A 27,480-nucleotide genomic window follows, 5' to 3' on the forward strand; every position below is an offset into this window, starting at 1 on the left:
AGTTGGGACATACGTCTTGATTTATTACATAAAATATAATTCAAACTAGCGATGGAATAAGAGACTTGTTTCTCTCCGGTTACCATTTTGTGTAAAGGCCGGAGGAGCATGCACTAATCTAATAAATTTAACTTTTAAGCTTTCTTTTCTTTGAGCTCGGGGTTCAGGACCTAAAAGATTGACATCCCTGAGGTTCTCTGCGAGTTCATTTCCTCTGGTTTCACTCTCATTTGGCTGGGCATGAACGCAATCTTCAGTGATTTCCGAAACACTTTATGTCTCCAAGCGTATATAAATGGATTCAATGCGCAGTTCATGTATACTATGGGCTCAGAAATTTTGCTGAGAACTAAAGGCACCCAGCTTGTCTGACACGAGGCACAGAACAAAAATACGTGCATGTAAATGTAGTAGGGCAATAAGCAAATATAACATGCAACTAAGATGATTAAAAAGGTGCAAATCGTTTTCTTATCGCGGACCAGTTGTAATCTTCCTCGCTGATCAAGTTGAGGACTTGAGTCAGTCATACCCGCTCGTTGATTTCTGGTTAATACAGAAAGTCGATAAATAAGAACGAGAAAAACAGTCAGAGTGAACAGGCTCCCAGTGACGTGGATGTGTAGATCCAACAAATAATACGCAGTGTCGTGCGTACCCATATGTGGCAGGAAACTGAACATTATGGAATAGACCCACAAGACGACCACGATTCCTACCGCGTTTTGTTTCGTCATGAATCTGCGGTAACGAAAGGGGGTTTTCAAAGCCAGGAATCGGTCGATGACAAGAACCACCGCAGTGCAAAGAGAAACATTGACAGTAATATATGAAGCATGATCGCCTACTGCTAAAGCGGCCTGATAGTCTTTAGCTTGGTTGAAGCCAAAGTTGTAAGTAATGTACAAAGGATCCACGATGGAGCCTGTTAAGAAGTCGGCAACGGCCAAGTTTGCTACGAAGAGCATTGGCGCGGAACGGAAACGTTTCAGTGGGTTCTTGTATATGGCCACGCACAACATACCATTCCCAGCGATAGTGATAAACGATATGACAACAAGAGAAATGCCAGAGACAAGGGAAAAGGTTGCCTCAATATCACTTTGACAGCATAACTGACTTTCATTCGGCCTCAAAGTAATGTTGTGCTTGTCCATGATTCAGCTTACAAAGACTTAAGCGGCTGAAAGTAAGGAAACATCCGGGTTAACAGTTAGGTCCACGCCAGAAGTTAATGACCGTTGCGTTAACTAAGGTCATCGTTCATGCTTAAACAACGTATTAAATTAAGGCCGATATCTGTCGATTATACCATAAGGTTAACTAATAAGTCAAAGAAGTTCAATACGCAACTAGAAGGTGATCACTAAAGATCATGAAAACGAGCGTAGACAAATTAAATTAACCCAAAGCTGAACACAATGTTAATTTTTTTCCCTATCTATTTAACGAATGCATACCTAAATGAAAGGCTGGATATAAAAATGAAAATGGGAAGAATGGTTAAAAATGGTGAATCAAAGCTACCTATTGTGTTTTCGTTTCAGAGTTGGAAATTCGATTTTCTTCAGCGCAAGTAATTCACAATACAATGGGCCGTTTCGATCACAAGATCTCGAATCAGATATGGTGAATGTAGCTTGATTGATACGTGTCTTTTAAATTCTGCATTTATTTGTTTGAGATCCTAGACCAGATAAGATAAACATTTCATATTGAGATAAAGATGGTGCTTTTTTTCTGAAATTACTGAACTTTTCATTTCAAATAATTATTGTTTCTAGTCCTATAAAGAATAGTAAAATACTTTTTTAAATTTGTGCCTTATAATTTCGCTTTGTTCTGACATTCAGTCACGGAGCTTGTTCATTTTCATTTAGCTTAACCTCGTATCTGACTGACATCTCTGTAGAAATAAAAAATCCGTCATTACTTGCTGCATTAGTGAATGCGGATGTTTGGACTTTAAAGAAGAAAAAAGTACACAAGAAAAAAAAAACCAGTATTTATTTTTACAGCACAAGAGGTTGACAATCACAAGAAAAATAGAATAATGTAAGGTTTCATTAAATAATCTGTCGAACAAATTAGAAGAACAACGCGACAGTCTTTAGACACCTTTTGAGTTCCTTCAGGTTACCAACATTACGATCTCACGACGATATGCAGTCCTATTCACCAATCTTAAATAAAAGCAACAAAAAAATAATCCTTATCACAAACCTATCAAACTTTCTTTTATTTGTTTCTAGCACCAGCAACGTATTTCGAGGAAAGGCTTAATTATGTTTGTACGATCGCTCACTCGCCGCATTGGGACGTGGCAGCTGTTCATACAACAGCGAATGCCTCTTCGAATTGAAAGGCTTTGGTCACGTCGCCCTACAAAGCACGTCTTTTACTGCGTTAAAATGCGATCAAGCACATTTTTTTATTTTTACATTGTTACTTTAAAAGACATGCACAAGCATGTAATTCTGGTATAAATTTTACAGTGGGAAATATAACTCTAGCCAAACACTTAATACCGACATCAACCAAAAGGGTCTCCAAAATAGCAATGTGCAGAAAAACTGAAAAAAAAACTTTTAATTTTGCTTTAATTTTATTTTATTGTAATTTCAAATTTTGAGTCAGACGAGCACGAAAAATTTTTTTCTTTTATATAAGGGTCTGTTCCCAGCTGCTGATAATGATCCGAAACAAACCTCAATATTGGCACGGCGGTGGGTATGATAAATAGGCGAATTACCAAAATAATGAAAGCAAAAAATTACATGCGTACCCTTAGTCTATTAGTCTATGAGTCCCTTTACCATCGTCGTGTTGAATTTCTATCTTCGCCAGCTTTGTTTCTCGTGAGTTTTACCTGTATGAACAGTTTGGCCCACACGAACCGTGCAGAACTATGAGCGACTATGGAAGAAGAAGAATGGCTTCTGTTCGCAAATAATAACAATTACATAGCCCCTCGTATTGATGTATGTTCGCATTCGTCCGCTTTGGCTGGCTTTAATGTGTTCAATAAATGGCGCTGGGAATACTAATCTTTATAAATTCAAGATACTTTCGTACAGTCCTTATGTTATTCTCTACACAATTATTTAGACGGGTGGAAAAGTGGTTTCACTTACTTCAAGTTCAATCGATGGTACGATCTCAAGTTTTAGCTCTTTCCCAACCCTACAACTGAACTGGTTTTTATTCCCATCAGGAATGCATAGGGACTTGGGGAATCTATAGGATTTGAGGAGAGTCTTTCTTCAACCACCTGCGGCCCTCGAGGTTTCTCAGGAGTGTGTTTGGAAGAAATTGAAGCGGAAATAAGCAAATTGAAACAGCTGTTTTTATTTTTGACATCTACATCTAGTTTGGAAACCATTTTCCCTCAGGATACATGTATACAACAGTGCTTCATACATTCTCAGTATGGATTACAAAACAGCTTTTTCTCGAAACAGACAAATACTTGGCCAAGTAACCACTCACAGAGTTGTCACATCTTTTTAAAGTTAAAAGTAGTCCAGCGCTTTGTCATTTTATAAGTGGACTTAGAAACGTGCAAGTCTTGTTTTTGAAACGTCAATATTCCATTAACCAATCAATTAGATGTGTATAGTGTTCGACACTGTTAAATAATTCAGTATTAACATATATGTTCCATACACACACTACACGACCCATCAGGCTAGCTAATGTGGAAACTCAGTCTGATACTAGAAAAGCTATGACAATATGCAAAAATCTGCTAATCTCTTCTGGCTTTTTGATTATTGATCAGAAGCATCTCAATCAGCATAACATAACTCTGCCCGATAGAAATCAATTGCTACTGAATTGAAAGAAAGTTTTCGTTGTATCGTAACCAAATAATAACACTGCGCTTTTGCTAAATTTCATCCTTTTTTTTTATTTTCTTGATTGCATGAATTGTGATTGGCTGACTACGCATGTAGCTGAGCAAGAACGGATATTTTCCCTCTCACGCTGCAGCGCTTGCTGTCGTCAACCAATTTTCTTGGTTTCCTCTTGCGTGAGTGTTATGTTCCGAGGAATAAGATAAACATTTAAATTAATAAGAGGACACCGGCTTTATTTATATAATAAACAACTGGTTTGCTTGCCTCGGCTATGACTCACCAGCGTCAAGACGGGTCCATACCTTGCCTTATCTTTTAATCGATAAATTGATGGAAACGGGTCTAGACGATCAAAATGCAGTAATTTAGAGAAAAAAGCAAATGATTTCTGTAAGTGAATTACACATAGTGCCTGTTAGAGGTAGCATTACTTGAAAACGAGAGAGCATCGCGTTGAGGAATTGCAAATTTCTTTCTTTCTAGTTTCCATCTACTTTCCGCTATAAAAAGATCTACTACGATTCGTACTATCACAGTAGAAATAAAAGTGGAATTTTGTTTGTTTTTCTGGCAACAACAGGTCAATTTCATCAATCTTGGGACGGGAACATGTTGTTTGGGTGTAAACAAACCGTATTTTAGTTTGAAGCAAAGGAAATTAAGGTGCCAAGGAAAATAACGCTGTAGAAAACACACTCATTAACAACACTGACAGACTCGAAAACTTAGAAACAGGACAACATGGAGTTGACAAAACTAAACCTTTGGTATGTGACACCTCGCAAAATTAGGGGGCTAGGCGGATTAATTTGTCGATGACACCTGATTATAACTGATCTGATTGTATTCTTACTGAGTAAACGATTCGATATTTCGTCTAAAGAACTATTCAAATACCACGATTTACTCTATATTTCATAAACATTAACTGCTTCTAGAAACACATAAGTATAACTACGAACCATTTGTAGTAAAAAGCCAACGCTCATTAACACCTACCTAAGTTTTGTTTATCACTTGCACAAGAGGTGGCCGAATTCTTGTGAACGTGAACTCAGATCATAAATTCTACAACAAACGCCAGCCTTCGATAGAGATCTCATGATTGTTCAATAAGGAAAATGCTAAAATTGCCTCAAATAGTGAACAAAGTAAGAAAAATTGGTATGATTTTAATATTTCATTCTAACCATAATTACTTTGTTGTGGTTAAGATAGCGTTCATTCTCAAAATGCTATGATTCATTTGATTTTACATACATGCAGATCGAGGTTACGACGAAAAATTTCGTGTTGGCTAAGGCGTAAAACAATGGCCTTTTTACAGAAAATTATATCTTTTAGCATCTCGAAAATAACTCTTCCCCAATCAATCAGAGCGCATGTGCGTATGAAACATGTGAATTCTGGACCGATGGGATTACTTATAATTCAGGGGAGCTGCTTCAGTTGTTTATGGGCAAGACTTAAATATAAACAGAGGTTCACATAAAGCAGATAGAAGAAGAAAAAATGACAGCCAACGTCTTAGTTGATTCTGATTAATTAGTGTCACTGAACATCTCTCCTCCTTTTGCTTTCCAGGTTACCTTGCCTATTCAGTATGTTAATATCAATTTGCAGAGCTACAAAGAAACAACCACATCTTATTTTTATTCTGGCAGACGATTTGGCAAGTATCAAACATTAGAAAGACCTAAAAAGTAAACACTCAAAGCCTTTTTGTCAACTACTTCAAGTCCACGTATTTCTCGACCATTTTCAAGGGAATTAATCGATTTTGGACGATATAACAGATGCTCTCCTCATAACTATTTCCTTACCGTTCAATTACTATGTCAGTTCCTAGGCCAGTGACTGAAATCACGTATTTCGTTTGGGAGTGGGGTGGGGTTAACATAGACACCTGAAGATGACCTCTGCAATCGATTGATTAGGTGCGGTTTAAAATCACCGCAGTATCGTCTCAGGAATTATTAAAGATAGTTAAGATGTCGTAAATCATACTCTAGAGCTTATGTTCTGATGATGTAGTTTTTAAGCCTTCTAAACCACATTGAATTTCTAGGGTTGGGATGATGTAGGTTTCCATGGCTCCCCTCAAATTCCAACACCAAACATTGACGCACTTGCCAATGAAGGCGTCATATTAAACAACTACTACGTGTCTCCGATGTGCACTCCGACTAGAGCGTCAATCATGTCTGGAAAACACCCCATCCATCTTGGTAAGATAAACATGAGCAGCTCAAACAGTTTTCTTTGGTCGTTACTATATATATATATATGCCGACATAACTGACTGATTTGCAAAACGTATGAATCAAAGCAATACAGAATAATGTAAAATGATGCATGATAGATTAAAAGTAAGGTCATAGATAAATTGACAACTACGGGAGCAAGGTAATGTTATGTCTTTTGCGACTTTGCAAACAAAGTTTATCATAACACGTGTTTGTTAACAAGTAACTGTGGATCCTTGTAGTAAGTATAATTTAGATCTAGATCAGACAAGACAGTCGCTTCATCCAAAAAAAAAACCGAGTTAGCGTTAAAAATAATTTTGGGAATCAAAGCTCATGGAAATGTCTCTTCCCTCGTCATTAGGTATTCAACATTTCGTTATCTTCGCCGCACAGCCCTATGGTCTTCCACTGAAGGAAATAACGACAGCGCAGTATCTCAAATCCCTGGGTTACCAGACTCACGCGGTTGGAAAAGTACGCAAGTGCACAGCATACACGTGTCAAACTTAATTGCTTGGGCGTTCTAGTTGTGTAATGAACACGTAGGGTGCATGCTTAGGCCATTAATTTTCCGTATTACAGCTCAAATAAGCTTGCACCATAAACTTTACACGACATTTAAATTATTTACGACAGTTCTATGTTCTGCTCGCTTTGAACTCATCTAGTACTTGAAAGATAAGAGAATGGTGGGTGATAAGAAGTGAGGCCTAACTTTCTTTTTCGTTACAGTGGCATCTTGGATATTTCACTAAGGAGTATACACCTTTGTACCGAGGCTTCGACTCTTTCTTCGGATTCTTGGGTGCGAAAGAGGATTACTGGGATCACAGCTCTTTTGAGGATTACTGGGGCTATGATCTTCGAGATAACGAGAAGGTAGGCAAAGGCAAAGTATACGACTTGAACAGAAATAAAAAAAAGTCAAACGAAAAATAGATCGTTCTCCTCTACATGCCACTCTAACTTCCCACTGAATGCTGACCATTTTAGCTTATGTAAAACCAAGAGGCAGTGGCAAAACCAGTAAGAAAGATTTTGATATCTTCCGATCCTAATAAGTAGATTTTTGTCACTACAGTTTAACTGTCATTATTCTATCATGCTCCAGCCAATCAGAAGAGATGGAGTCTACGCCACGGATCTCTTCACCCATGAGGCCATAAAAAAGATCAATGCTCACGACAATTCTAAACCAATGTTTTTGTACCTCGCTCACCAAGCAGCGCATTCAGCCAATAAGAACGATCCTTTGCAGGCACCAAAACATCTTATTGAGGTAATAGAACCAGCTAAATACTAATTTGATTCATTAAACGTAGACATCATCTGATTCGAGCATACTAAAATTAATTTTAAACAAGGTTTTTATCCTATAGACACAATGTCTATAGGTTTATTTTTATTCAACAGACTATTATACGTTGCATCTTTAACCAAATATGCGAAGTCTATTTAGGTCCATCAGAAAAAAAACACCATACCGGCACTAAATCAGCTTAAGTTGTCCTTATTTAATATTATTAGTTTTAGGGAATAAAATTTAATGGGTATTCTCTCAATTTTTAATGATTAATATTAATACATCTATCATAAAATTTGTTTCAATGATCAGTTATTTACGGTCTTTCCTAAGAAATTCAGTTTTATAAAAGACAAAAGAAGACAAAAATACGCTGCCATGGTAACATCATTAGACGAATCGGTTGGAGCAGTGAAGCAGGCACTCGCAGATAAAGGAATGCTACAGGATTCTGTCATCATATTCACCACTGACAACGGTGGAGCTCCTTATGGATTCAACTGGTAATTACATCCACTAATCATTACTACTGGTGTGGTTCGCAAAAAGTTTTAAACATTTGATAGTCTTTGAACCCGACATTGGACAATTAAAAGAAAATTTACAACAATTATCAAATCGAATGTAAATTAATATTAGCTCCGTTTTCAAAGAGGACATAACAGTTCTTTAGCGTCACAAATCGAGTAAACAAAGATTTGTGTCGGCGAGTTGACCAAAGTTGTCGGCAAATTGACGTCGGTGAGTTGACCACTGGTGTTTGCGAGTTAACCTGAGGTGGCAAGTTGACAAGTGGTGTTGGCGAGTTGGTTGTCTGCAAGTTGAAATTTAGGCGTGTTGACATGTCGGAAAAGTGACCGGTAATCGAAGTGACAGTGTATGGAGTCCATGAATTGAGTTCGTGGTAGATTTCTTTTCTCTTGATGTCAAACATTTCAAACCATCACGTGTAATTTCAAATAAGAATTAGTTGTTAGCTATTACTACGTTCGGTTCCTTGTCAACTGGCAGATTTTGTTTCTGGAATAGGAATGCTGGCTCAAACTTCCCCTTCCGGGCAGGCAAAGACACCCTGTGGGAGGGTGGGGTGAAAGGTGTTGGTTTTGTCTACACTGCTAATGATCTCATCAAGCAGAAAAACCGTGTTTGCACCGGACTGATTGATGCAACAGACTGGGCAGCGACTCTATACCACTTAGGGGGAGGTGATGCAGAGCTTATATCGGCCAGGACTGACGGAAAGAACGTTTGGGAGACGATATCGAACGACGCACCATCACCTCGGGATGAAGTGTTGCATAATATAGACCCCAGGTAAGCCTTAGACATTTCCTTATTTTAACAATAAGTACGAATATAATGATTTTAGATATATGAAATTCATATATGTGCACTGCGGTGAAGAAACGAATATAAGAGATCCTCGCAGCTAAGAACACAACTGAACTAGTAGTTTAAATAAGACCTGGAAAAATTCAGGCCCATACGGGATTTGATTTGGCTTAAAAAAAATTGTGGCAGGTCGGACACCATTCACTTCCAATAGCTGATTGACTTGTGCCGTTGCAGTATGGGTGAAAAGGTAAGTTTAAACTTGCCCATTAGTGTCAGGATCAGTGAACTGCAACGTGGTCAGAGCAACATAATAATAGCGCGCGATCAGCTAAGTTGCAAATAGAGGCATGAGAGTTGGGTGCCGGAATCTTTCTATTCATCGCAAAAACCTCTGAGGTCAATCAGCTTACGAAAAAAGAATGACAGAGAGGTTCAATTGGCAAAACATAACAGTTTCTTACGATTTTGACCCGTTAACCCTTAAGGGTGATACGCATCTAACTTCTTCTCAGTGTTGCCCAGAAAGAAAAACATTTAGGTCACGAGAATAAAGGAAATTATTACGAACAGAAGAAGTTCTTGATGGCTAAACAAATTCACCTTGTAAGTACTAAAGGAAATTCACAGAGAATAGTATTGGGTTCCAGCACTGTTCGCTGCGCGGGCTCACTGTGTTGTGTTTTGGACCAAAATGACAATGTCTCTACCTTTTCAGTACAATAAACGGCGAAGAAGCGATAGACTGGCATTCTGCAAATAAACCTCTACATAGCGCGTCGTTAAAAACAACAAAACAAACAGTATAGCCTTGATGACTGTTGGGCAGTTCACATTTTGTTTAAAGCAGTGCTCATACTCTACCAATCCATTCCACAATGTTTGTCGGGAGTCATGATTATTCCCATCGAATAATCACGTTTTTTCTCGACGGATAAATCGGCGATCGAACAGCAATTTTCTAACCTAAGTGTTTTAACAGACCTTCGTATTCTCTCAGAGAAGATAAGTTTCCCAGATCTTCGAGAGCAACAGATAAGGCGAATCGCCTCATACTTTGCTAACGTAGAGCTAAAGGTGAACAAAAAAGTGATAAAAAAGTGAGCAAAACTGGATCAAACTCGATTCTCGGTAACTGTGAACAGCTCCCCTCAAACGAATGTCGGCTGTTTGTCGGCAGACAGCCGGGTTTTTTGAGCGTGCTTCTCAATTACTCGATTTTCTGGGATGTGGACCAATCAGTTATGTAATTACAATTTCATACAGCACGACCCATAATCATTTTAACTTGTTTACCGTCTAAGCTCCAATATTCTCACCTTGATCATTATTACGCACAGACGAAATTTTGAAGCCATCCGCAAAGGCAAATTCAAACTTGTGGTTGGGATGGATGACACGTACCAGTTAGGATGGCACGCGAGGTACCCGACGGAACATCCTCCTCCCTGGGAGGCAAATCCAACACTTCCTGGAGCAGAAATCCACTGCGGCCCGTGGACGAATGGCAAAGGCATGTGCGACTCAAAGCATCACAAAGCTTGTCTTTTTGACCTTGAAAGCGGTAAGAAAACAATGGCAATTAACCAACGAACTAATTTTGATTAAGACGCCCGCTACTACATTGTGTAAAACATGCGTGGCTTTCAAAAGATTTACAAATGCATATGTATTTGTGATCTACGATTTCAAGAAATACTTATTCCCGGTTAATAGAACCCTGTTTATACAACCAGATGAAAAAAGTCAAACAGAAACAAAAGACACTAGAAATTACCCCCTTCCTTCCCTCGGTCATGTGGAAAACTCTGTTGCTGAAAGAGTCGAAAAGTTCAGAGAATCAAGCAAAAAAGGAATAGATGTCTTGTTGACAGCATAGTCGAACACCGCTATTTGAGTGATAAACATTTTACAACCTGTTTGCAGTGTGTAATCCTGATGTTTCTTCTTTTGATCTCACCGACGACATGACTAAAAATCTCGAGACAAGAACCTAAATCATGCTCACGTAAGCATTATCTCTTGCATGATAAACATCTTAAAATAACTAAAGGGAATATTGATCCTTTTCCCTAAGATGAGAGTGGTTGATGTGGACATCAATCAATATTGCTCATATGAATTAAATGTACTCCCCTTGCATTTTTAGTCACCATAGATTAAGCACAAGGTAAGTATACTACCTGACTTTCATTGCCCACTCTTTAGGGAACCCTACAGGGAAAATTTTTTTTTTTTGGCATGGAAATAAGTTCTCTTTTGGAGCTGGTCATGTAATGAGGTAAAGATGAAGAACTTGAAGTAAACTTAATAAGGCTTGTCTTTCATAATCAACACAACCAAGTATTATCATCACCCACAAAAAAAACACAAAACAATTAAATAATCTCTTCCCTTTTTTTAGTCTTTTGCATTCAAAGCTGTATACCTACTCTTAGTGTATGCCTATCACTAAGAAAATCACAGATTCTCTTATTGTCAAATTGGATAAAATCACACCTGCCACAACTTGTGTTTTCACCAGTAAGTCTTTATGAATATTTTCACTGACAATATTCACTTTGAGTTGTGAACCAGGAGAACCTGTCCTATAGTTTTCTCACCAAATATAGCAAAAGAGAGGCTTCAATTTTTTTAAACTTTTTTCCCACAAAAATATGCATAGGTCGAGGAAAAAGTCAGTTAGAAAGTTCATGCACTCTCAGATAAGTGGCTTCTGAAAATACATCACTGTAAATTAATATTACCAATATTGGTTAATCTATCTAAGAGAAAGATGAAGAGATGCTAAAATCAATCTGTCTCCCTAAAAAAGAGTCTGAGTTAAAAATATTAAAGCTTTTTGAGAGATATCTATTACACAAACCAAAACAGAATTTACTCCTTTGGCCAGCTTCCTTTTTTCCTTTTTTCCTTTTTTCCCAGAAACCTCTTTCTCACCTCCTTTACAAATCATTGAATAGTCTCATATCCTAACACAGATCTCAAAGCAAGGATTTTATTGTAAATGAGATAATCAACTAACACAAAAGGGTAGAATCACATCCACTTGGTGGAGAAAACTGAAAACAGACTGTGAAAATTCTCTCAAAGATGAGTTTCCACAATTAGCCACAAGCTAGGAAAAAAAGTGTACATGTATAATACATAACTATATAATTTATGTACTGAGTTATAAACCACCAACCATTTCTGCTTGTGTGTAGTTGATCTAAATGTATCACATGACCAAATATTTTCCACTTTGTATATTTGTCCTTGAAAATTATACGTTTCTTGAAGCTCTAAGTTTTCCTTAGAAAAATATTGGTGCATATTTGCACCAAAAGGAGGCTATCCTTCATAAAATGAAATTCAGGCTATTGCAATACTTATGCTTTCAATGTTTTATAGTTTCTCATTATAATAATGATTTAAGAATGTCACTTGCAGTGCCACTCCCATACTGAATGACATTCCCATATGAACTGTTGTTTTACCCCAAACTAGAATGTTGCCCATCAAATTATATTTCTGCTTAAAATGTTTGACCACTTATTTTTGTCATTTCATTAATTTTTTTGTTCTAAAAACCACCTGGCTAAATATGGGGCACCAACAATGACAATTTTCATTTACATTTCTACGTTACTTTTACATTACATTTCATACTTTAACCCCAAAAGGTGACTAACATGTCTCTTAATGCATCCAATAATATCCAAAGATTATCCAGAAAAAAAAAATAATGAGAATGCTCAAACTTATCATGTGGAAGCTGCTATCTTGATGTAACACCAAATTCTTGTTACTAATTTACTAGGAAATGTGTAACAGCTTAAGAGGGCTGAGATTTAACAATCAGATCTAAGCAGTTAACCCTTTAAGTCCCACTAGTGACCTAGACAGAATTTCTTCTTACACTATCAGTACAATATCAAGCAGACAAGTAATGAGAATAAAGAAAATATCAATTAAGGGATTATTGGTTGATCCAATACCAAATTCTCCAAATCAGAATCCTATGAATTGTATAGCAGACAGTAAGAAGAATTACTAATGAGATCTTGGTAGTTAAAAGGTTAAAGGGTGAACTTCAACCAATAATGAACTTGTTCTAAGTTTACATAGTGAATGCCTGAACATCAAATTCAACCCTTTAACTACAAGAGGTGACTAACATGTATCTTCATCTTATAATATCCAATGATTATCAAGTAGAAAAATGATGAGAATGCTCAAACTTATCATGTAGAAGTTGCTATATTGATGTAATACCAAATTCTTGTTACTAATTTGCAAGGAAATGTGAAGCAGCTAGAGTGCTGAGATTTAACAATCAAATCTAAGCAGTAAAAGGGTTAAGTGATGCTGAACTTTTTCCACGTTTACATGGTGAGTGCCTCATCTTAACCCAAGGGTGATTGGGCGAATCAATGGCGGATGGCTATGCAAAGCCATGACAAAGTCACGGGTTTGAATAGCTTTTGAGAATTCCCCATCTTCTTGAGTGTTATTATACGAGGATATGTAAACAGCAAATGTCCTCCGTTACCTTAATAAAATATTGCTAAAAAATGCGCTCGAATCTAAAACGTCTCAAAGATGTTTACATAATTATACTTGCGAAAAACTCTTAGTAACCCATGATACTAATTTGTAAATACAAGTATTAGCATAAAGGTCAAACGGTTGCCGACTGCTGGTTGATCATGATATAACTAAAGAAGTTCAAATATTGCCACACATTGACTTCACTGAGTTGTACGGAAAACAGGAGAAATTATTGGCCAGAATCAGTGGGTGAAATGAAAAAAACTACATTTGCCCGTGTCGTGAATTTGGACATGAGCATGTAGCAAAGTGGGATATAAATAATGAATCTTGATTAATTTTCAAAGGCTTAAATGTAAATATATTCAACTGATGTATCGTTCTTCGCAATGATAGCTACGTTTTTAAACAAACTCTAACCTTTCTCAGCCGGCCGGCAGACGCCTGCTCTGAATTGAAGCCCATTATGAAATCAAGCGAGCGCTCACAAAATAGTCGTCAACTCGACAACAATAATAATATGCTTAGCAAGAGCAAGAACAGTCCTCAATTAGATCTTAAGCCAGGCAACCAGAATGTGACTGTGACTTAAAAAGCCAAGTTCCAATCAGAGCTTGCATTAGCAATGTGTTCCAAGTCTCTCGCAGGTTTGAAAAACTACCGCGGCTGGTCACCGCGGCTGGTCACCGCGGCTGGTCACCGCGGCTGGTCACCGCGGCTGGTCACCGCGGCTGGTCACCGCGGCTGGTCACCGCGGCTGGTCACCGCGGCTGGTCACCGCGGCTGGTCACCGCGGCTGGTCACCGCGGCTGGTCACCGCGGCTGGTCACCGCGGCTGGTCACCGCGGCTGGTCACCGCGGCTGGTCACCGCGGCTTACTTAGAGCTCCCGCCATTAGAGGCGATAGTTACGACGGGGAGGGGAGGGTGTGGAACGCAATTCTGGTCGGTTTTTTGCGAGAACCAATCAAATATGATAATTTTAAGTGAATGTTATGAAATAACAAACTAATCACACTCTTCAGGGGAGTGTGTCTTAAACCAGTTAAGTTATCAAACGCTTTCGTTTACTTGAAGTAACAAGAACAGAATGATTTCAGAGGGTAGCACGGCCTCGGTGGACTTCTCTTCCCTCCCCCCTCCCCAACCTAGTCTGACAAGTTTCTTGACCCTTAACGCCACTCCGGCAAAATGAACGCCTCAAGGATTACAAATTACAGCTTTAAATCGAAACCTATTTCTATCCCTTTTCGGTAAAACTTTGAGGTGGTATTTACTCTCGTTTTTCAGACCCTTGTGAATACAGAGATGTGTCAGATGTCTATCCACACAAGGTTCAGGAGTTGGAAGAGAGGCTTAACTACTACCGCAGCACGGCGCTGCCAGTTGTTTATCCAATGATCAGCCCGAAAGCAGATCCAAAAAATTTTAATAGTTTTTGGGGTCCCTGGGAAGTTCTCACAGATAAGTCGGAGTACTTTTCTGCAAAGAGTGCTTGTAAAGAAGTGCATGCAAAACAGGTCCAGCTTGGTTTACATCGCATGGTATACTCCAATCAAACCCTGTAAATCAGTTAAATGAAGAGATATATTTTCATAGTCAATGAAGTCTGGTTGCAGACGGAGACGTGTAACATTTGATTCCTCAGTATCCACATGTTGGAGTCACAGACGGCTTTTATGGACGTGGTTCATTACCCTGCTTCATCAAGAGTACTCAAAAAACATTATACTATTGTATATACTATTGTAACAAAATATTAGTATAGGTAATAACATGATTTCGAGTGCAATTTGCTGTTAATAAGCACGAGTAAATTTTTCAAGTCCATATTAACACCAAATAGCACTCGAAATCATGTCTTTACTTGTTAATAATATACATAAAAGAACTTTACAGAAAGTCAAGACAGACGAAATTTTGAAAGCGTGCGCGCGCAATTTGTAATTTGCATTTGTGTCAAAACTTTACACACGCGTTAAATGAGAATGCATTCGTTTTAAGCCAACCAGAAGCGCGCAATATTTTCATGTGCTTTATTACAAAAGAAATGATATTGTAAAGTTCTATGAGGTGACCCGATGGACGCCAGCCAGACTATTCTTTAGAGAGAATAAGAACATCGATCTAACCGCAGATGTTTATCTGAACTTGGCCCGTTACTTTTCTGACTAGAACCCAAGCGATGTACTGGGATTTCATCGTCAAAACTTTAACTATTAGGATCTGATCAGAGATCTTTCCTAGTTGTTGACATAGTTTCATGAATGTAGAACTGTTCCACATAACACCCTTTGGGACATAGCGGGTTTTCTGCTCCCATCATCTGTTTCCTGTCAGACATTCCAAAAAAAAAGGAAAGCTACATAGTTGCTTCTGATTTTAAAGGTTTGAGTCCTGGTCACGAGTTTGCAACTGCAAATACATCTAAGGTAGAACATAACTCTCACCAAGCTCGAAGTTTCTTCGTGCTTATAAGCGAGGTTCTCAGTAATCCTTAGCCTTTGGCCTTCGTCTATAGCCTAGGAAATTAGCAACGTAAATGTGCATAAATTATCGACTGTTAAGAGCGACTATTCTTTACTCAACTTTCAATAGTGAGGGCTAATATCTAAAACGTAGGATACTAACCCCTTAAATGAAAATCCCAGCTAAGCAAGAATTGAATAACCAGAGTGAGAACTAAGATTAGAAGGTAGACCTGGTTAGCAGTATAATTGGCACACTGTTTATACGGTGTGATTGTTTAGGAGTAAGCTCAACACACCATTTATGAATTTCATTTAAGGTAGATCTGTTATTTGCATCTTCCACTCAGTTTTAATTGCACCCTTCTGCGACAGGAGGTGCGAAAGGAAGCTAGCTTCGAAACTGAAAGACCTTTCGAACAATCGTAGTTTTCAAAATGGAGCCAGGAGGAATCCTTGCATATATGTGTGAATTGGTTACTTCAAATTCAACACTGGAAAAGAGACGTTAAAAATAGCCCTTGATAATCTGTTTATTCATGTAAAACAATAAGGTGACAAGTACTTGATAAGCCTTAAGGCAAAATTAATTAATGATCAGGCCGATTAATTTGTTGTTAAACAACTTCCTGTCGAATTGCTCAACAGTACACCATTGATTTGATTTAAAATGAAAACTGTTCTTATTTTCGGCTTCTAAAAAGGATCGGCCAACCCAAGTTTAGCTCGCTTTTACACGGAAAATCTGTGATTGTGGATGGGAGGAGTAGGAGGAGGTGTAATAACCTCACATTTCTACAACATTAATTTAAGAGAATTCTGCGACTACGGTCAACAACTATGTTCTAATTTACCCACAAGACTTCTATCCTATCCTTCTACTGTTACATTATATCGTAGATTCCATCTTAAATTTTGGATATTCTAGTTGTCACATTCCTTATGGTAGCCAGAGCAGTAACTCTTTTCTTTTCTTTCGTATTCGTAAACAAAGTCCAATTGTTCGCGCGTTTAGCATTGTTCGTGGTCTTCTGCTTACAACTAAAGCCTTTTGGAGTCTGCACCGCATACAAATTTGTGAATGTGGTGGTCATTATGCAATTTCCCACTGAATTATTTTTCACTTTCGTCGAATAAAGCTCATTTCTCTCAAATGTCGCGACTGCATTTGGTAGTTAATATTTGAAGAGGTTTGTTTACAGAAGAAGTTAACTATGGTTAAATTTAACACAGGAAATTTTTTTCATGACAAGCGCTACTGTTGAATTTTTTTCGGAAATATTTACACGTAGTTCATCTTTCCACCGTTAAGACCAGGAGACCAAGAAAAAATTGTGCCATTAACTTTCACTTTCGATCGCCTCCATGTTGGGTACAGCAGTATGGGCGATAGATCCACGATGCTTACGTTGGCTCATGTAGCCACCGATTGCAGATCCTCGTCTACTAAGGTACATACTGACAGAGGAACCCCGTCGGCTGTTCCCTACAGTTTGCTCAAGATAAACCCGATTAAAGAGTCGCTTGAATGCTCGCCTGTATGTGCGGTTCATACAAGTGTATATCACAGGGTTCAAACACGAATTTAAGTATTCCATCCACTTGAACATGTTGTAAACTTCCATGGGGTAAGTAAAGTTTTTGTCTGTTGCATGGCCTACCACAATAACGAAAAATGGAAGCCAGCAAACGACGAAAGCGCCAATGACAACTAAGATGGTCTTTGCTGCCTTCATCTCGTTAGCGTGTTCCTTGCCTCCAGCTGATCCGATTCTGTGCACTTGGATTTTGACAACAATAAAGATGACAGTGTACATCACGATTACAAGTGACAAGGGAAGAAAGAAACTTGCAAAGGCCGCAAAAAGGCCGTAGCTTTGCCAATTGGTCAGTCGTAGACATGCGATGGTCGTTGAGTACAACCAAACCAGTGCGAGGATAATTAAGACCCTCTTCGTAGTTAATATCTTTGGATACTTAAAAGGTGTCACGATTGCCAACATTCGATCGATACTGACCGCTGTAAGATTCATAATGGAGGCTGTACCACAGAAAATATCGATGAAGCTCCAGAAGGAATACAACCCCTCTTGTAACCGAGGCCATGGCCACAGTGTATTGTTAAGCTGAACAATGAGCCAAAAAGGCATAGCAAGCAGAGCAACCAAAATATCTGCCACACTTAAACTAACAATAAAATAGTTACAGATCGTCCTGAGGTTGGGAAAAGTGTAGAAACTGATACAGACGAGAACATTTCCAAATAGAGTCACCAAGATCAATATACCGACGAAAACAGCTGCAACAATGCTATTCGGTGTAGGATTTATGCCAGTAGGGGGAGCACTTGTGATATTTCCTGCCTCAGACATGTTGAATACCTACCACCGGTGCCTTTGATGCGCCTGTGTGAACAAGAAGCGAAACAAAAGCTAAACGTCAACCTCATCTGCATAACTGAATAAATACAAACATTGATAATGAAAGGAACTTAGAAAAATGGACCAACTTCCTCAACGTACTGTGTTCAGTAAAGTCTCCAGATGCTCAAAGACATTTTACTCATTCTCTATCTTTGAACAAGCTCAGCCTGCGACGAGATAATCTCTGTTTTGATCAGCTATGGAAATAACTTCGAGGTCAACAAGCACTTTCGTAGCTTAGGTAATAATTGGTTTCAGGAAACCCCAAAGGCTCAAAATACCTTAAAAGCTAATTTACACCTTTTCTTTGATTACTGATTTTAAACTGCTAAATCAATTAAGGTCAACACTCCATGGCTATCAATAAAGGGACGGAAAACATTCACATTAAGCTTTTGGTGGAACAACGAGATTTAAAAGGCTTTTTAATTTTAAACGCTTGCAGCAATAAAGGGTAAAGATCAATCTAATATGATAATTCTATCAAAAATTGCATAGAGATGAAATCTTATTGTCGAGATGAATAGGCTTAGAAACCAATTTACTTTCTTATCTCACTTGTTTGTGAATTCAACCTTATTACAGTGGTTCAGGCGAGAAATACTTTAATAAAGAAGTCTGTTCGAATCTCTCTTTATTATGAATTAGTTGAAAATTTTCATCACTGAAAAATCAAAAAGACATCCTTGTTCTTCAAACGAGGTCCCAGCAATGCAAAATCAAAGACTAAACATGATCTCTGTCAGACAGATATTTACTCCAGTAAAGACAAGTCTGTTATGATGAACCTTGGTAAATATCTAAAATGTAAAGGCAATGTTTGTTTTCTTTTCCGACCCCAGTATCCTATTTTCTCACACTTGAATGCTTTCACCGTGCTCGTACACTTAAGGTGTTAGGTGAATTTGGCAAACCCTTCCTGCATAATATGTTCTCATTTCAAACATCGATGTCAGATTGCTTTTAGGTCTGTGCAGCGAAAAGTAAACTTTGAATGTTGACATTTGGGCTCTTAATTTTTTCCATTTTGACGGGCATAACACAGAGCTTATGTAAACTGAACAGACGATGTGTCTTTGAAGCCAGACTACAAACAGGAGGAATTTGATTTAATATGAATTTGCGAGGGAACAAAAGGACATCACAATAACGCAATAGCGACAAAATAAAAAAGAGTTTGAACTTCGAATATGACTCACTCAGTGTTGAAATCTTTTCCTTCTCCAAACTGATCTGCATCAGCTCGCTTTTCTCTAGATTCCGCACTCTCAGTAGGAGTCAACAGGTAAGTCAAGCTGCGAGGCTTTTAATTCAAGCAGTTAAAAGATAAGACTGCTCAAAAACTGTACTTCAAAGAAATTGATTTTATCAATCAATGGTTACCGATCGTTGAATATTACTTGATGATCGCAAGAAGATGATAAATTACCTGATACACGCAAAGCAAAATCAAAGCACTCTTGCCAAATGAAAGCTGAAGTGGCTTACAAAAGTTGTTTGTGGCATCATAACGTGCAGAAAATTCGACAAAGCTTTGCCATTTGCAGCTCTTGCAGTACATCCGCTTCATTTGAAAAATTGGTTTCAAACGTCCTTATGTGTTCCGTAATCTTCTCCCCACATGAATGACGCCTAAAACTGGCGGAGGTGTATGGGCTTTGACGTCGGATCGGTCTACAAAATTCATCCTGATCGGAAACACCGAAGATAAGGTCCTTGACAAATATTTATGGCATGATCGACATACATGCAAGAGCTAAAGAAAGCGTGTTATCTTGTAATGATTACTGTGATTCTCCCCTATCCAGGCTGCGCACGAAAATCTATGATATGAACATAACTAACCTTTGCGGCGGGTTAAATTATTTTTGGCTCTTGACTTCAAATACGATTAGTGTTGAATCTTGAGTCGAGAAAAAGAATCGGCTCAAACGAAACGCAGACGAATTTATGAAAAATTGAAACTCGGTGCACGCAATTAATGACAGAAATCACAAACGCAAATACTTTGACAGGATTAAAGTAAATCCAGTAGCTTTTATGCAAACTTTATTAATAGCATTACCAACAATAGCTCAGAAACCATAATCAATGATTTAAAGACGGAAATTATCCTGTAAGATATCTCTTTTGTGAAATCTATTTGTGGCACCTTTTTCATATTAATCTGAATCTCTTTGCCGTTCCGCAGTTGATAATAAAAATCATTCTGTGCATTAAAAGATAGCTCGCTTTACGATGTACTTTGACTTGATAAGCAAAAATGAAGGGAGAGATGCATGGAACCCAAAAATAGAAGTAATTCTTTTTCCGAATCACCTCAATCAATCTTTCCTTGAAAGGTGGCGATAATGGGGTATTTTTACGAAAGATTTTTCTTGAGATTTGCGATGTACTGTAATTTGATAAGCAAGATTGACCGAACGGATGGAACCAAGGAACTGAAAATTATTTTTCTTAACCATGCGCTAATAAATTCACGCCGACACTTCACGAAACGAAACTTTGGACGTCTTCATGGACAGACTTAGATACGATCAGTCTCTCTCTTTCACGCGTTAAGAGATTGATATAGGCTACGATGGATTGTGGTTGATAAGCTTGGGTAATAAACAAATGGAACTAAAAAATTGTAACCTATATTTCAAACACAGTTAATCAATTCATACCGAGAGTACCAAATTTTTGTTTTGTCTTCACATAAAAAAAAGATGATCAGTTTAATTCTATGCAGTCTGACGTAAAATAGTGCCCCGACAGGTCCAGTTTTTTTTTTTCACTTACTCCAAAGGTACATAAGTTTTGCGGTGTTTCCTCATTAGGAGATAAGGCTGTTTCTTTCGCATAGATAATGCACGGAATTAATTCTAAAGTATTTTAAAAATAAAAACAGCCAAACATTTTTACTTACGCCTCCGTCGGCCTGTTCTCTTTTTTACTCCACTATCGTTAAACAAATTCCTAAGAACCATTAGCAGAGAGCTTCGATTGCGATTGTTAGAATCAAATCTGATTCAATAATAAGAATCTAGTAAAAAAAAACTTAATTTAAATTGAATCTAGAACTTCTTATCTTATTGTTCGAGTGATATCCCACAGCGTCTCATGCAAGCAAGGGAGCTTGGCTTCAATATCATTGGTTATACGCGAACGACAAACGGAGACCTTCAGTTCAAACCCTTAATAAATAAATGATTATTTGCTTTGACGTATAAATTTATGAAAAACCTAGACAAAACCCATACATTTATTCGTATTATTTAGCTCAGTACACAATGATTGTTTACGCTCCGAAATGGTGAATTAATCTGCTTTTCCCAGCCTTTTCATCACGGCGACAAAGAAAAATTGCACAAAGGGGAAACATTTCTTGAAAAATAGTAAATATAATAAAATTTTTTAGAGGCGAAACACCCGCGCTTAATTGCTTGGCAAACTGACTACAGTGAGATTGTTAAAACGCATCAAGAAACAGGATGCGCGAAAGATCATGCCGGTAAAAATATTGTAGGCGACAAAAGCGAAATCATGGACAAAAGATGAAAAGTAACAGGTCTTAATTAAAAGGCAAGTATTTTCATACGATTCTGAAGTGATTTCTGTAACAGTAATTTTGTAACAGTAATTTTGCGAAAGTGTGAAATAAACGAACAGGAATTACTTTGTACGTTTGTTAATCTTTGCACCCTCGATGGTTAATCTCTTTACATTTGTGTACTATACCTTAGGGTAATACGGGTTACTGTACACCACAGCTTTTTCAAATGCCGCTCTACATGACAGAAATCTCCGCGCATGTAAATACGTAACAGCTTTTAAGATTTCCGAGGCTGGACACACCTTATAACATGTAGTAATCAGCTTTGTCTTTTGTGGTTCGATCCTTTTCACACATACTGACAAGTAACACAGGTAAAGATATCGCTAGATTCTATTATAATAATCTTGTCTTTTTTAATTACAAATTAAGAACTACATTTCAACTTTAATTTACGGTTCAGAGAAGCACATAATGCGACTGATTAAAGAGTGTCAACATTGTGGTTTAATTTGGGGCTCGCATCAGAAGATTTTCAACCAGTTTCCAAATATGGTAATGAGTCGGAGCTGAGGTTGGTTTTTTTTCTTCGAAACTACACGTTCAACATAACTTAACATTTTTATAAACACCGATGCCGACTTAAATCAGGCAAGCTTACAGAAGAAAACTACTCTTTTGACAAAAAAGAAGATGAAAATTAGAACGACGCAAACTTTGTTTAGCCACTTTCTAGCAGTGATGATTATAAATAATTAAAATATGTACACAGTTTCATCCGCTTTATAATTAATCTTCACCAGAAAGTTGCCTCTTTGCATGTATAGATTGTCAGAAATACGTTGAGCAACGAACACATCGAAAAAATTATAGATTATCGAGCAATGTGAGGTCAAAAAATGGCCTCTCCATTTTGCTAATACGAACTTGAGTTTTGGAGATAAATATGAAACTAATGTTAAGGGAGATCTTTGCCAATAAAAAAGAAACAAGCGCAAATATAAAAAAAACGAATCTTGAAATGGTCGCTTTTTAGTCGTACAATCCAACTCAGGTATACAGCGTAAAAAATATTCCAAAAACATGGCGGCCTGATAGGTCAGAAGCATGTAAGCTAATCGCCATGCTGCTCTTTCCTTGTATGAAACTGTGTTGTCGTGCTGTTATTTTCAATAAGAAGCGCGTCCTTTTTCACTTTTAATTAAGAAAATAACAAAGAAAGCCATGTTTAACTACAAATCAAGAGATTCTGGTGTAACCTGAATCGCTAAAAAGCAATGAAAGGTACATATTTGTTGTAACCTGTCTCGGGTGCGTGTTAATCGAGCTTGAAGCGGAAGAATTAATTTTAGAAGCAAATTTTAGCTTGTGAAGGGTAAGCAAACTCCATTTACTCTCAGAACATGAACAATAAACAAAAGAATGTTCGTTCATTTACACTGAAAATACTGAAAAAGGGGCAACAAGGTAACCTTTTCAGACCCAAAACAACTAAAACGAAAGATTTTATTAATGCACGACAAAACATCAAACTTACGGTTCGTCTTGGAAACGAATAAACCGTACCAATTTCCTTCGCTACATCAACTTCCTTTTCATAAGAATAGTCGCTCAGGAAACTTGCCAAGGGGGTCGATAATCAAGAAGCGTCCCCTTTATAGCAGCCACTAGAAAGATGTTAATGGATCATCAGGTAGAAGCAGATGGTCATTCATAAACATTCAACAAAGATGTTTGTTAAAGACTCTCTTGCCTGCACGTTTCAAGAAGTAAAAACATGTAATGATAACAGGCCGACACATCAGTGTGACGAAACCTCAATTACAGGAGCAGGAAGCTTAATTAAATGGTCGCATATTGGTAACTATAAAACAACCTTTCTAAGGAATTAAAAACAAAATTTCAGCGCGTATATCTACGGGGTGTAAGATTATATCTCTTTTTAATTATCCTTCGCATGCTAAAGTGCTCTCCATCAAAAGTTTTTTGTTTGAAGAAAAGCGACATAATCCTTCGTAAACACTTCAAGAAGATTTCAAGAGGACGAAATACACAACCATTTTTATTTTGTTTTTTTTTTTTTGCGTCGCTTTCAATAAGGTCAAAAAAAGCGAAATTTGCGTTATAATAATGGTGGATCTCTCACGAAAAAAAAAATTAATCTGATATTTTTTCATTTGCAGAATTGTAGCACTCATTAGGTCGCAGTTCATACGACTAAGACCCTGAATTTAATAGTTGAGTTAATGGAGCTTTAAATGCGAATGGAAATTTATGAGAATTGAATATTTAACTGGAAATATGGTGTTATGGTCGCAGTTGAGGAAAACAATCAGCGAACAAATTTTTAAGTTGTGAATTAGAGTCTCCACGCGACCTGAAAAAGCAGACATTCTACTTAAATTTTTAAACCTTCTAATGAATAGATGAATCCAAAACCGACGGCAACTCACCATGAATCGAGGGAATCCACTAATGGTCCTTGGAAAAAAAAATTATATCCTTTCCATCAAAGTACTTAATTAATTACGCCACTTTCCAAAGATATTCCTCTCACTTCTCTATTGGCAAAAGAGCACGTTTTCATTTTCTTTTTTTTTTTTTTTTCTGCAAGTAATTCAAAAGTGCCGAACATAAACTCAAATGGCGTATTTGTAACAATTTGTGTAAACACCGTGGTCGGCCTTACGCGCGTAATAAAGAAACGCATTAACCGAATCGCTTGGATTGTCATTTTAAATTCGTACTATCCAGCTCATTAGCGGCCGGCACCTTTCAAATTCAAATTCACGGCTATTCAATGGTCTGAGCCTCGTTTACTTACGCGACTCAACTATAATTATGTTTTTATAACGACTGAAAATAAACACGAGCAATTTACCATAGTTTGGCTTGATGCGCGAATTAACGCTAACTCGCCGATTGCTTCTACTTCCTTGAGTCGGAGACAAACATCAAGACAAACGTCGGTTATCATTGTGATCGACCTAAAAAATTTCCTACTGTGAGCAGTCGACTGATCTTGTGGTTCACAACCATTAAGTAAAAAAAACTCCAAGGGTTATGAAGAGTTGTACAGCCAGAGAATATCATTTTAGTAGTTAATTTATGATCACAAACAAAACCTGGCGAGTAGAGCTTATGCACACACACATGGAAACTTCACTTCTCAAATTTTACAACCTGGCATAAATAATAAGAAAAAAACCCCTCTTTCTCCTCCTTGGTCAATTGTGTTGCTTATTTGTTATTCAAATAAGTTACCCGAAGAAAAAACCACACAAAACAACATCGAAAGAAAGCAGCATTGAAGGAGGCAATGGGAACTTGGTACGATACAAGGGCTTCTAAATCTTTTTAATAAAAATCAATGGGCTTTTCGTGAAGTCGTCTCTACAATCATAGGCGGATGGGAAAGCACTCCTTCGAGGCAACAGTTCCCCAGTTGAGTTCTCCCTCCCAAATTACATTTGTCTCAGCTTCTGAAGTTTAAAGAAGTCTGTTAAAACACATCTGTTCAGATAAGCTTCTGAATAGAATTGACCTTATTCATTTGTGGCACATATCTACATTAGTCATGGCATATTAGATTACATTTTAAGATTGAAAATGTCAACTCATACATTTATTTGTTTTCTGTGGGAAACACTCTATCACTTTCAGAATAGAATTATGTAGAATTATTGTGAAGCGCTCTTGATCTGATGACATAAACAGCGCCACATAAATGTGGAGTTATTATCATTTCATTAATATTGCGATTGCCTAATTTTCCCAGGCTTCTTAGTCAAAAACACTAGACGAAAGTGATATCATTTCAACAGCTTTTTACTCCGTGGCAACACCAGAACAAGAGTTAGAATATGTAACTCAGCGTGACTTCCTCTGAGGCTTAAGTTTGGCGTCGTTTTGGTGTCGTTTTAGTTGTTGTTTTTCTTCATTTAACACAACTATTTCAATTATCCAAGGAGAGACAGGATGTCTCCAATATCATGGCAATATCAGCAGGTCTTCGAGACTGTCTAAATTGAATATTTTTTCTTCTTCTTCTCTATAACTAAAACATCACAATTGGGCTGATATGACGTTGGCAAATTTTTTTCCCGATTTTTTTCAGATTTTTTTTAAGATATGAATTTGATCAAATTCCTAAAGAATCTTCCAACAAAGACAAATTAATTTTGAGGAACCCTCAGTTTCATTTATGTCATTCAAATGATAAAGAGTTTCCAACTTGAATATTGATTAGTGTTCGTTAAATATAAAACAGAGCTCACGAAATATTTTTGGTCAGTTGGGTTGCCTGCGTCCTATTACTGATGCGCATTAAGTAATTTTTCATTTTATTCAGAATACATGGCAAAGAGTGAAACAAATTTTATAGTCCCTCTTTTGTTAGTGTGTAAAACGGTCGTGGAGTGAATATTTTGGCCTTTATTCGATTTTAAGAAAGCATTGGCAATTTGAACTAACCACAAACCAATCTTTGCCAAAAATAATAGATCATCTCGGAAAAATAGAGATAACATAGCATTAAGATTTAGATATTCATGTTGTTGTTGTTTTTTTTCTATTTACAAAGATATGTTTTCCCACATCCTATTGATTTTTTCGTGCCTCAGTGGCTGATATGCGAAACAATTTATTTCATATATGAAGCAGTCGATTCAATTAAGGAGTTTATTGTGAAACAGGGAAAAAAACGAGACTTTTGAGCGGCTCCGAAACCCTAAGAAACTTCCTAAAAACCGACATGTCTACAGAATACAGGAAAACAAATTGAACCACGCAAAATGCCCTCGATATAGTATCCTGGCACTAACTGTGGATTTACAGGTTTTTGTTTCTCAAGAAAAATAGTAAAAAACAGATAAATACTTACAATGTTTTCAGTCGTGTTCAAGATGCAGAGTTACGACAAAAATCTCAAGCGCTCGAATCTTTTATCCAGAGATTAGTGTAGTTTCGAATAATGTCTTTCCGGTAAAATAATTTCAGCTGTGTAAAGATAATTAGGCAATTTCAAGCGCATGTAATGGCCGAATACATACATTTTGCTGGCTTCAATTCTGGTCTGACTGCAATTTTACTTAGATACTGGAGCGGTCATATATAATATTAAGCTTAAAGGTGTATACCATTTTGGCAAAGACTGTGAGTCTAATAATATTATCTTAACAGCTACTTGCCCATATGTAATAAAAAGCCTAAAGGTATATACCATTTTGGCAAAGACTGTGAGTTTCTACACGGTCTACTGATAACAGCTACTTGCTCATATAAAATATAAAGCTAAAAGGTGTATACCATTCTGGCAAAGACTGTGAGTTTTAAACGGTCTACCGTATGAAAGTGCCGGGAAAACATTCCTGCTAACCGGCTTGGTGACAAGGGAACTAAAAATAGAACGCTCCGAGCAAAGCAATGATCTAAATGTTTATTCATGTTGAAGAATATCACCTGAATGTAAATATTTTGGCTCAAATAAAACTGGTTAAGCTCTCTCTCCACTATCGATACTGGTTACGAAACGACAAACAAGATTTTTTTTACCAAAATTTGAAGGTTATTACACATCAACGTTTGTTTACGACATCTGTCTCGAACACTGTCTATCCGATAACGTTCATGAAAACAAAATGTATGCGCGTTCTTTTTTTTTTTTTTCTTTTTTTTTTCTTTTTACTATAGTAGTTTATTTTTGTGGCTCATTGTCAAATAACCAAGTCTGAGTTTTCAGGAACCAGGCGAAACCTTTCTACATCGAGTCAAAAT

At 37.4% G+C, this 27,480-nt stretch overlaps 3 protein-coding genes across 19 annotated transcripts in view; 1 reads left to right on the forward strand and 2 right to left on the reverse strand.

Moving 5' to 3' along the window:
* Positions 1 to 13,970, reverse strand: LOC113676490 (adenosine receptor A1). Of its 7 annotated transcripts, none has more exons than XR_016183645.1 (3): positions 13,698 to 13,945; positions 10,064 to 10,298; positions 1 to 1,183 (listed from the first exon to the last, which is right to left on the reverse strand). XR_016183645.1 is itself a non-coding variant. In XM_027193156.2 (2 exons), the coding sequence occupies exon 2, from the start codon at positions 1,155 to 1,157 to the stop codon at positions 171 to 173; it is 987 nt and encodes a 328-aa protein (XP_027048957.2). In that variant the 5' UTR covers positions 1,158 to 1,183; positions 10,064 to 10,205; the 3' UTR covers positions 1 to 170. The 7 variants fall into 7 exon arrangements, 3 of the variants coding, with proteins under 3 accessions (XP_027048957.2, XP_089052509.1, XP_089052507.1); XR_016183644.1 differs by lacking the exon at positions 1 to 1,183 and adding an exon at positions 7,491 to 8,226 and having other exon boundaries at positions 13,698 to 13,970; XR_016183646.1 differs by lacking the exon at positions 1 to 1,183 and adding an exon at positions 7,491 to 8,184 and having other exon boundaries at positions 13,698 to 13,951.
* LOC113676488 (arylsulfatase B) lies at positions 4,453 to 16,279 on the forward strand. Its single transcript, XM_027193153.2, has 10 exons — positions 4,453 to 4,627; positions 5,445 to 5,532; positions 5,929 to 6,088; positions 6,471 to 6,583; positions 6,842 to 6,988; positions 7,221 to 7,388; positions 7,746 to 7,915; positions 8,442 to 8,726; positions 10,085 to 10,308; positions 14,567 to 16,279. The coding sequence occupies exons 1-10, from the start codon at positions 4,602 to 4,604 to the stop codon at positions 14,842 to 14,844; spliced, it is 1,659 nt and encodes a 552-aa protein (XP_027048954.2). The 5' UTR covers positions 4,453 to 4,601; the 3' UTR covers positions 14,845 to 16,279.
* LOC113676484 (alpha-1A adrenergic receptor) overlaps positions 16,260 to 27,480 on the reverse strand; it is a 16,008-nt gene continuing 4,787 nt past the window's right edge. For 2 of the 11 annotated variants that reach the window (XM_089196373.1, XM_089196375.1), the window contains exons 2-3: positions 23,243 to 23,372; positions 16,260 to 18,149 (exon numbers count right to left, since the gene is read on the reverse strand). In XM_089196373.1, the coding sequence (XP_089052499.1) occupies positions 17,085 to 18,116 (1,032 nt within the window). In that variant the 5' untranslated portion in view covers positions 18,117 to 18,149; positions 23,243 to 23,372 and the 3' untranslated portion in view covers positions 16,260 to 17,084. Of the gene's footprint in view, positions 18,150 to 18,266; positions 18,388 to 19,366; positions 20,167 to 21,078; positions 21,357 to 21,890; positions 22,076 to 23,242; positions 23,373 to 24,158; positions 24,636 to 27,480 lie in introns of those variants that run through there. The other 9 variants (XM_089196374.1, XM_089196379.1, XM_027193145.2 and 6 more) reach the window with 8 other exon arrangements.

This window comes from Pocillopora damicornis, chromosome 2 (assembly GCF_964200805.1).
Source record: "Pocillopora damicornis chromosome 2, jaPocDami1.2, whole genome shotgun sequence".
Classification (NCBI taxonomy): Eukaryota; Metazoa; Cnidaria; class Anthozoa; order Scleractinia; family Pocilloporidae; genus Pocillopora; species Pocillopora damicornis.

Bases quoted from the DNA above. Each gene is read 5' to 3' on its own strand.
- LOC113676490 (XM_027193156.2), bottom strand. From the start codon at position 1,157: ATGGACAAGCACAACATTACTTTGAGGCCGAATGAAAGTCAGTTATGC.
- LOC113676488 (XM_027193153.2), top strand. From the start codon at position 4,602: ATGGAGTTGACAAAACTAAACCTTTG. The intron at 6,089-6,470 runs GTAAGATAAACA...CCTCGTCATTAG, and splicing joins AAAACACCCCATCCATCTTG to GTATTCAACATTTCGTTATC. The intron at 10,309-14,566 runs GTAAGAAAACAA...CTCGTTTTTCAG, and splicing joins TCTTTTTGACCTTGAAAGCG to ACCCTTGTGAATACAGAGAT.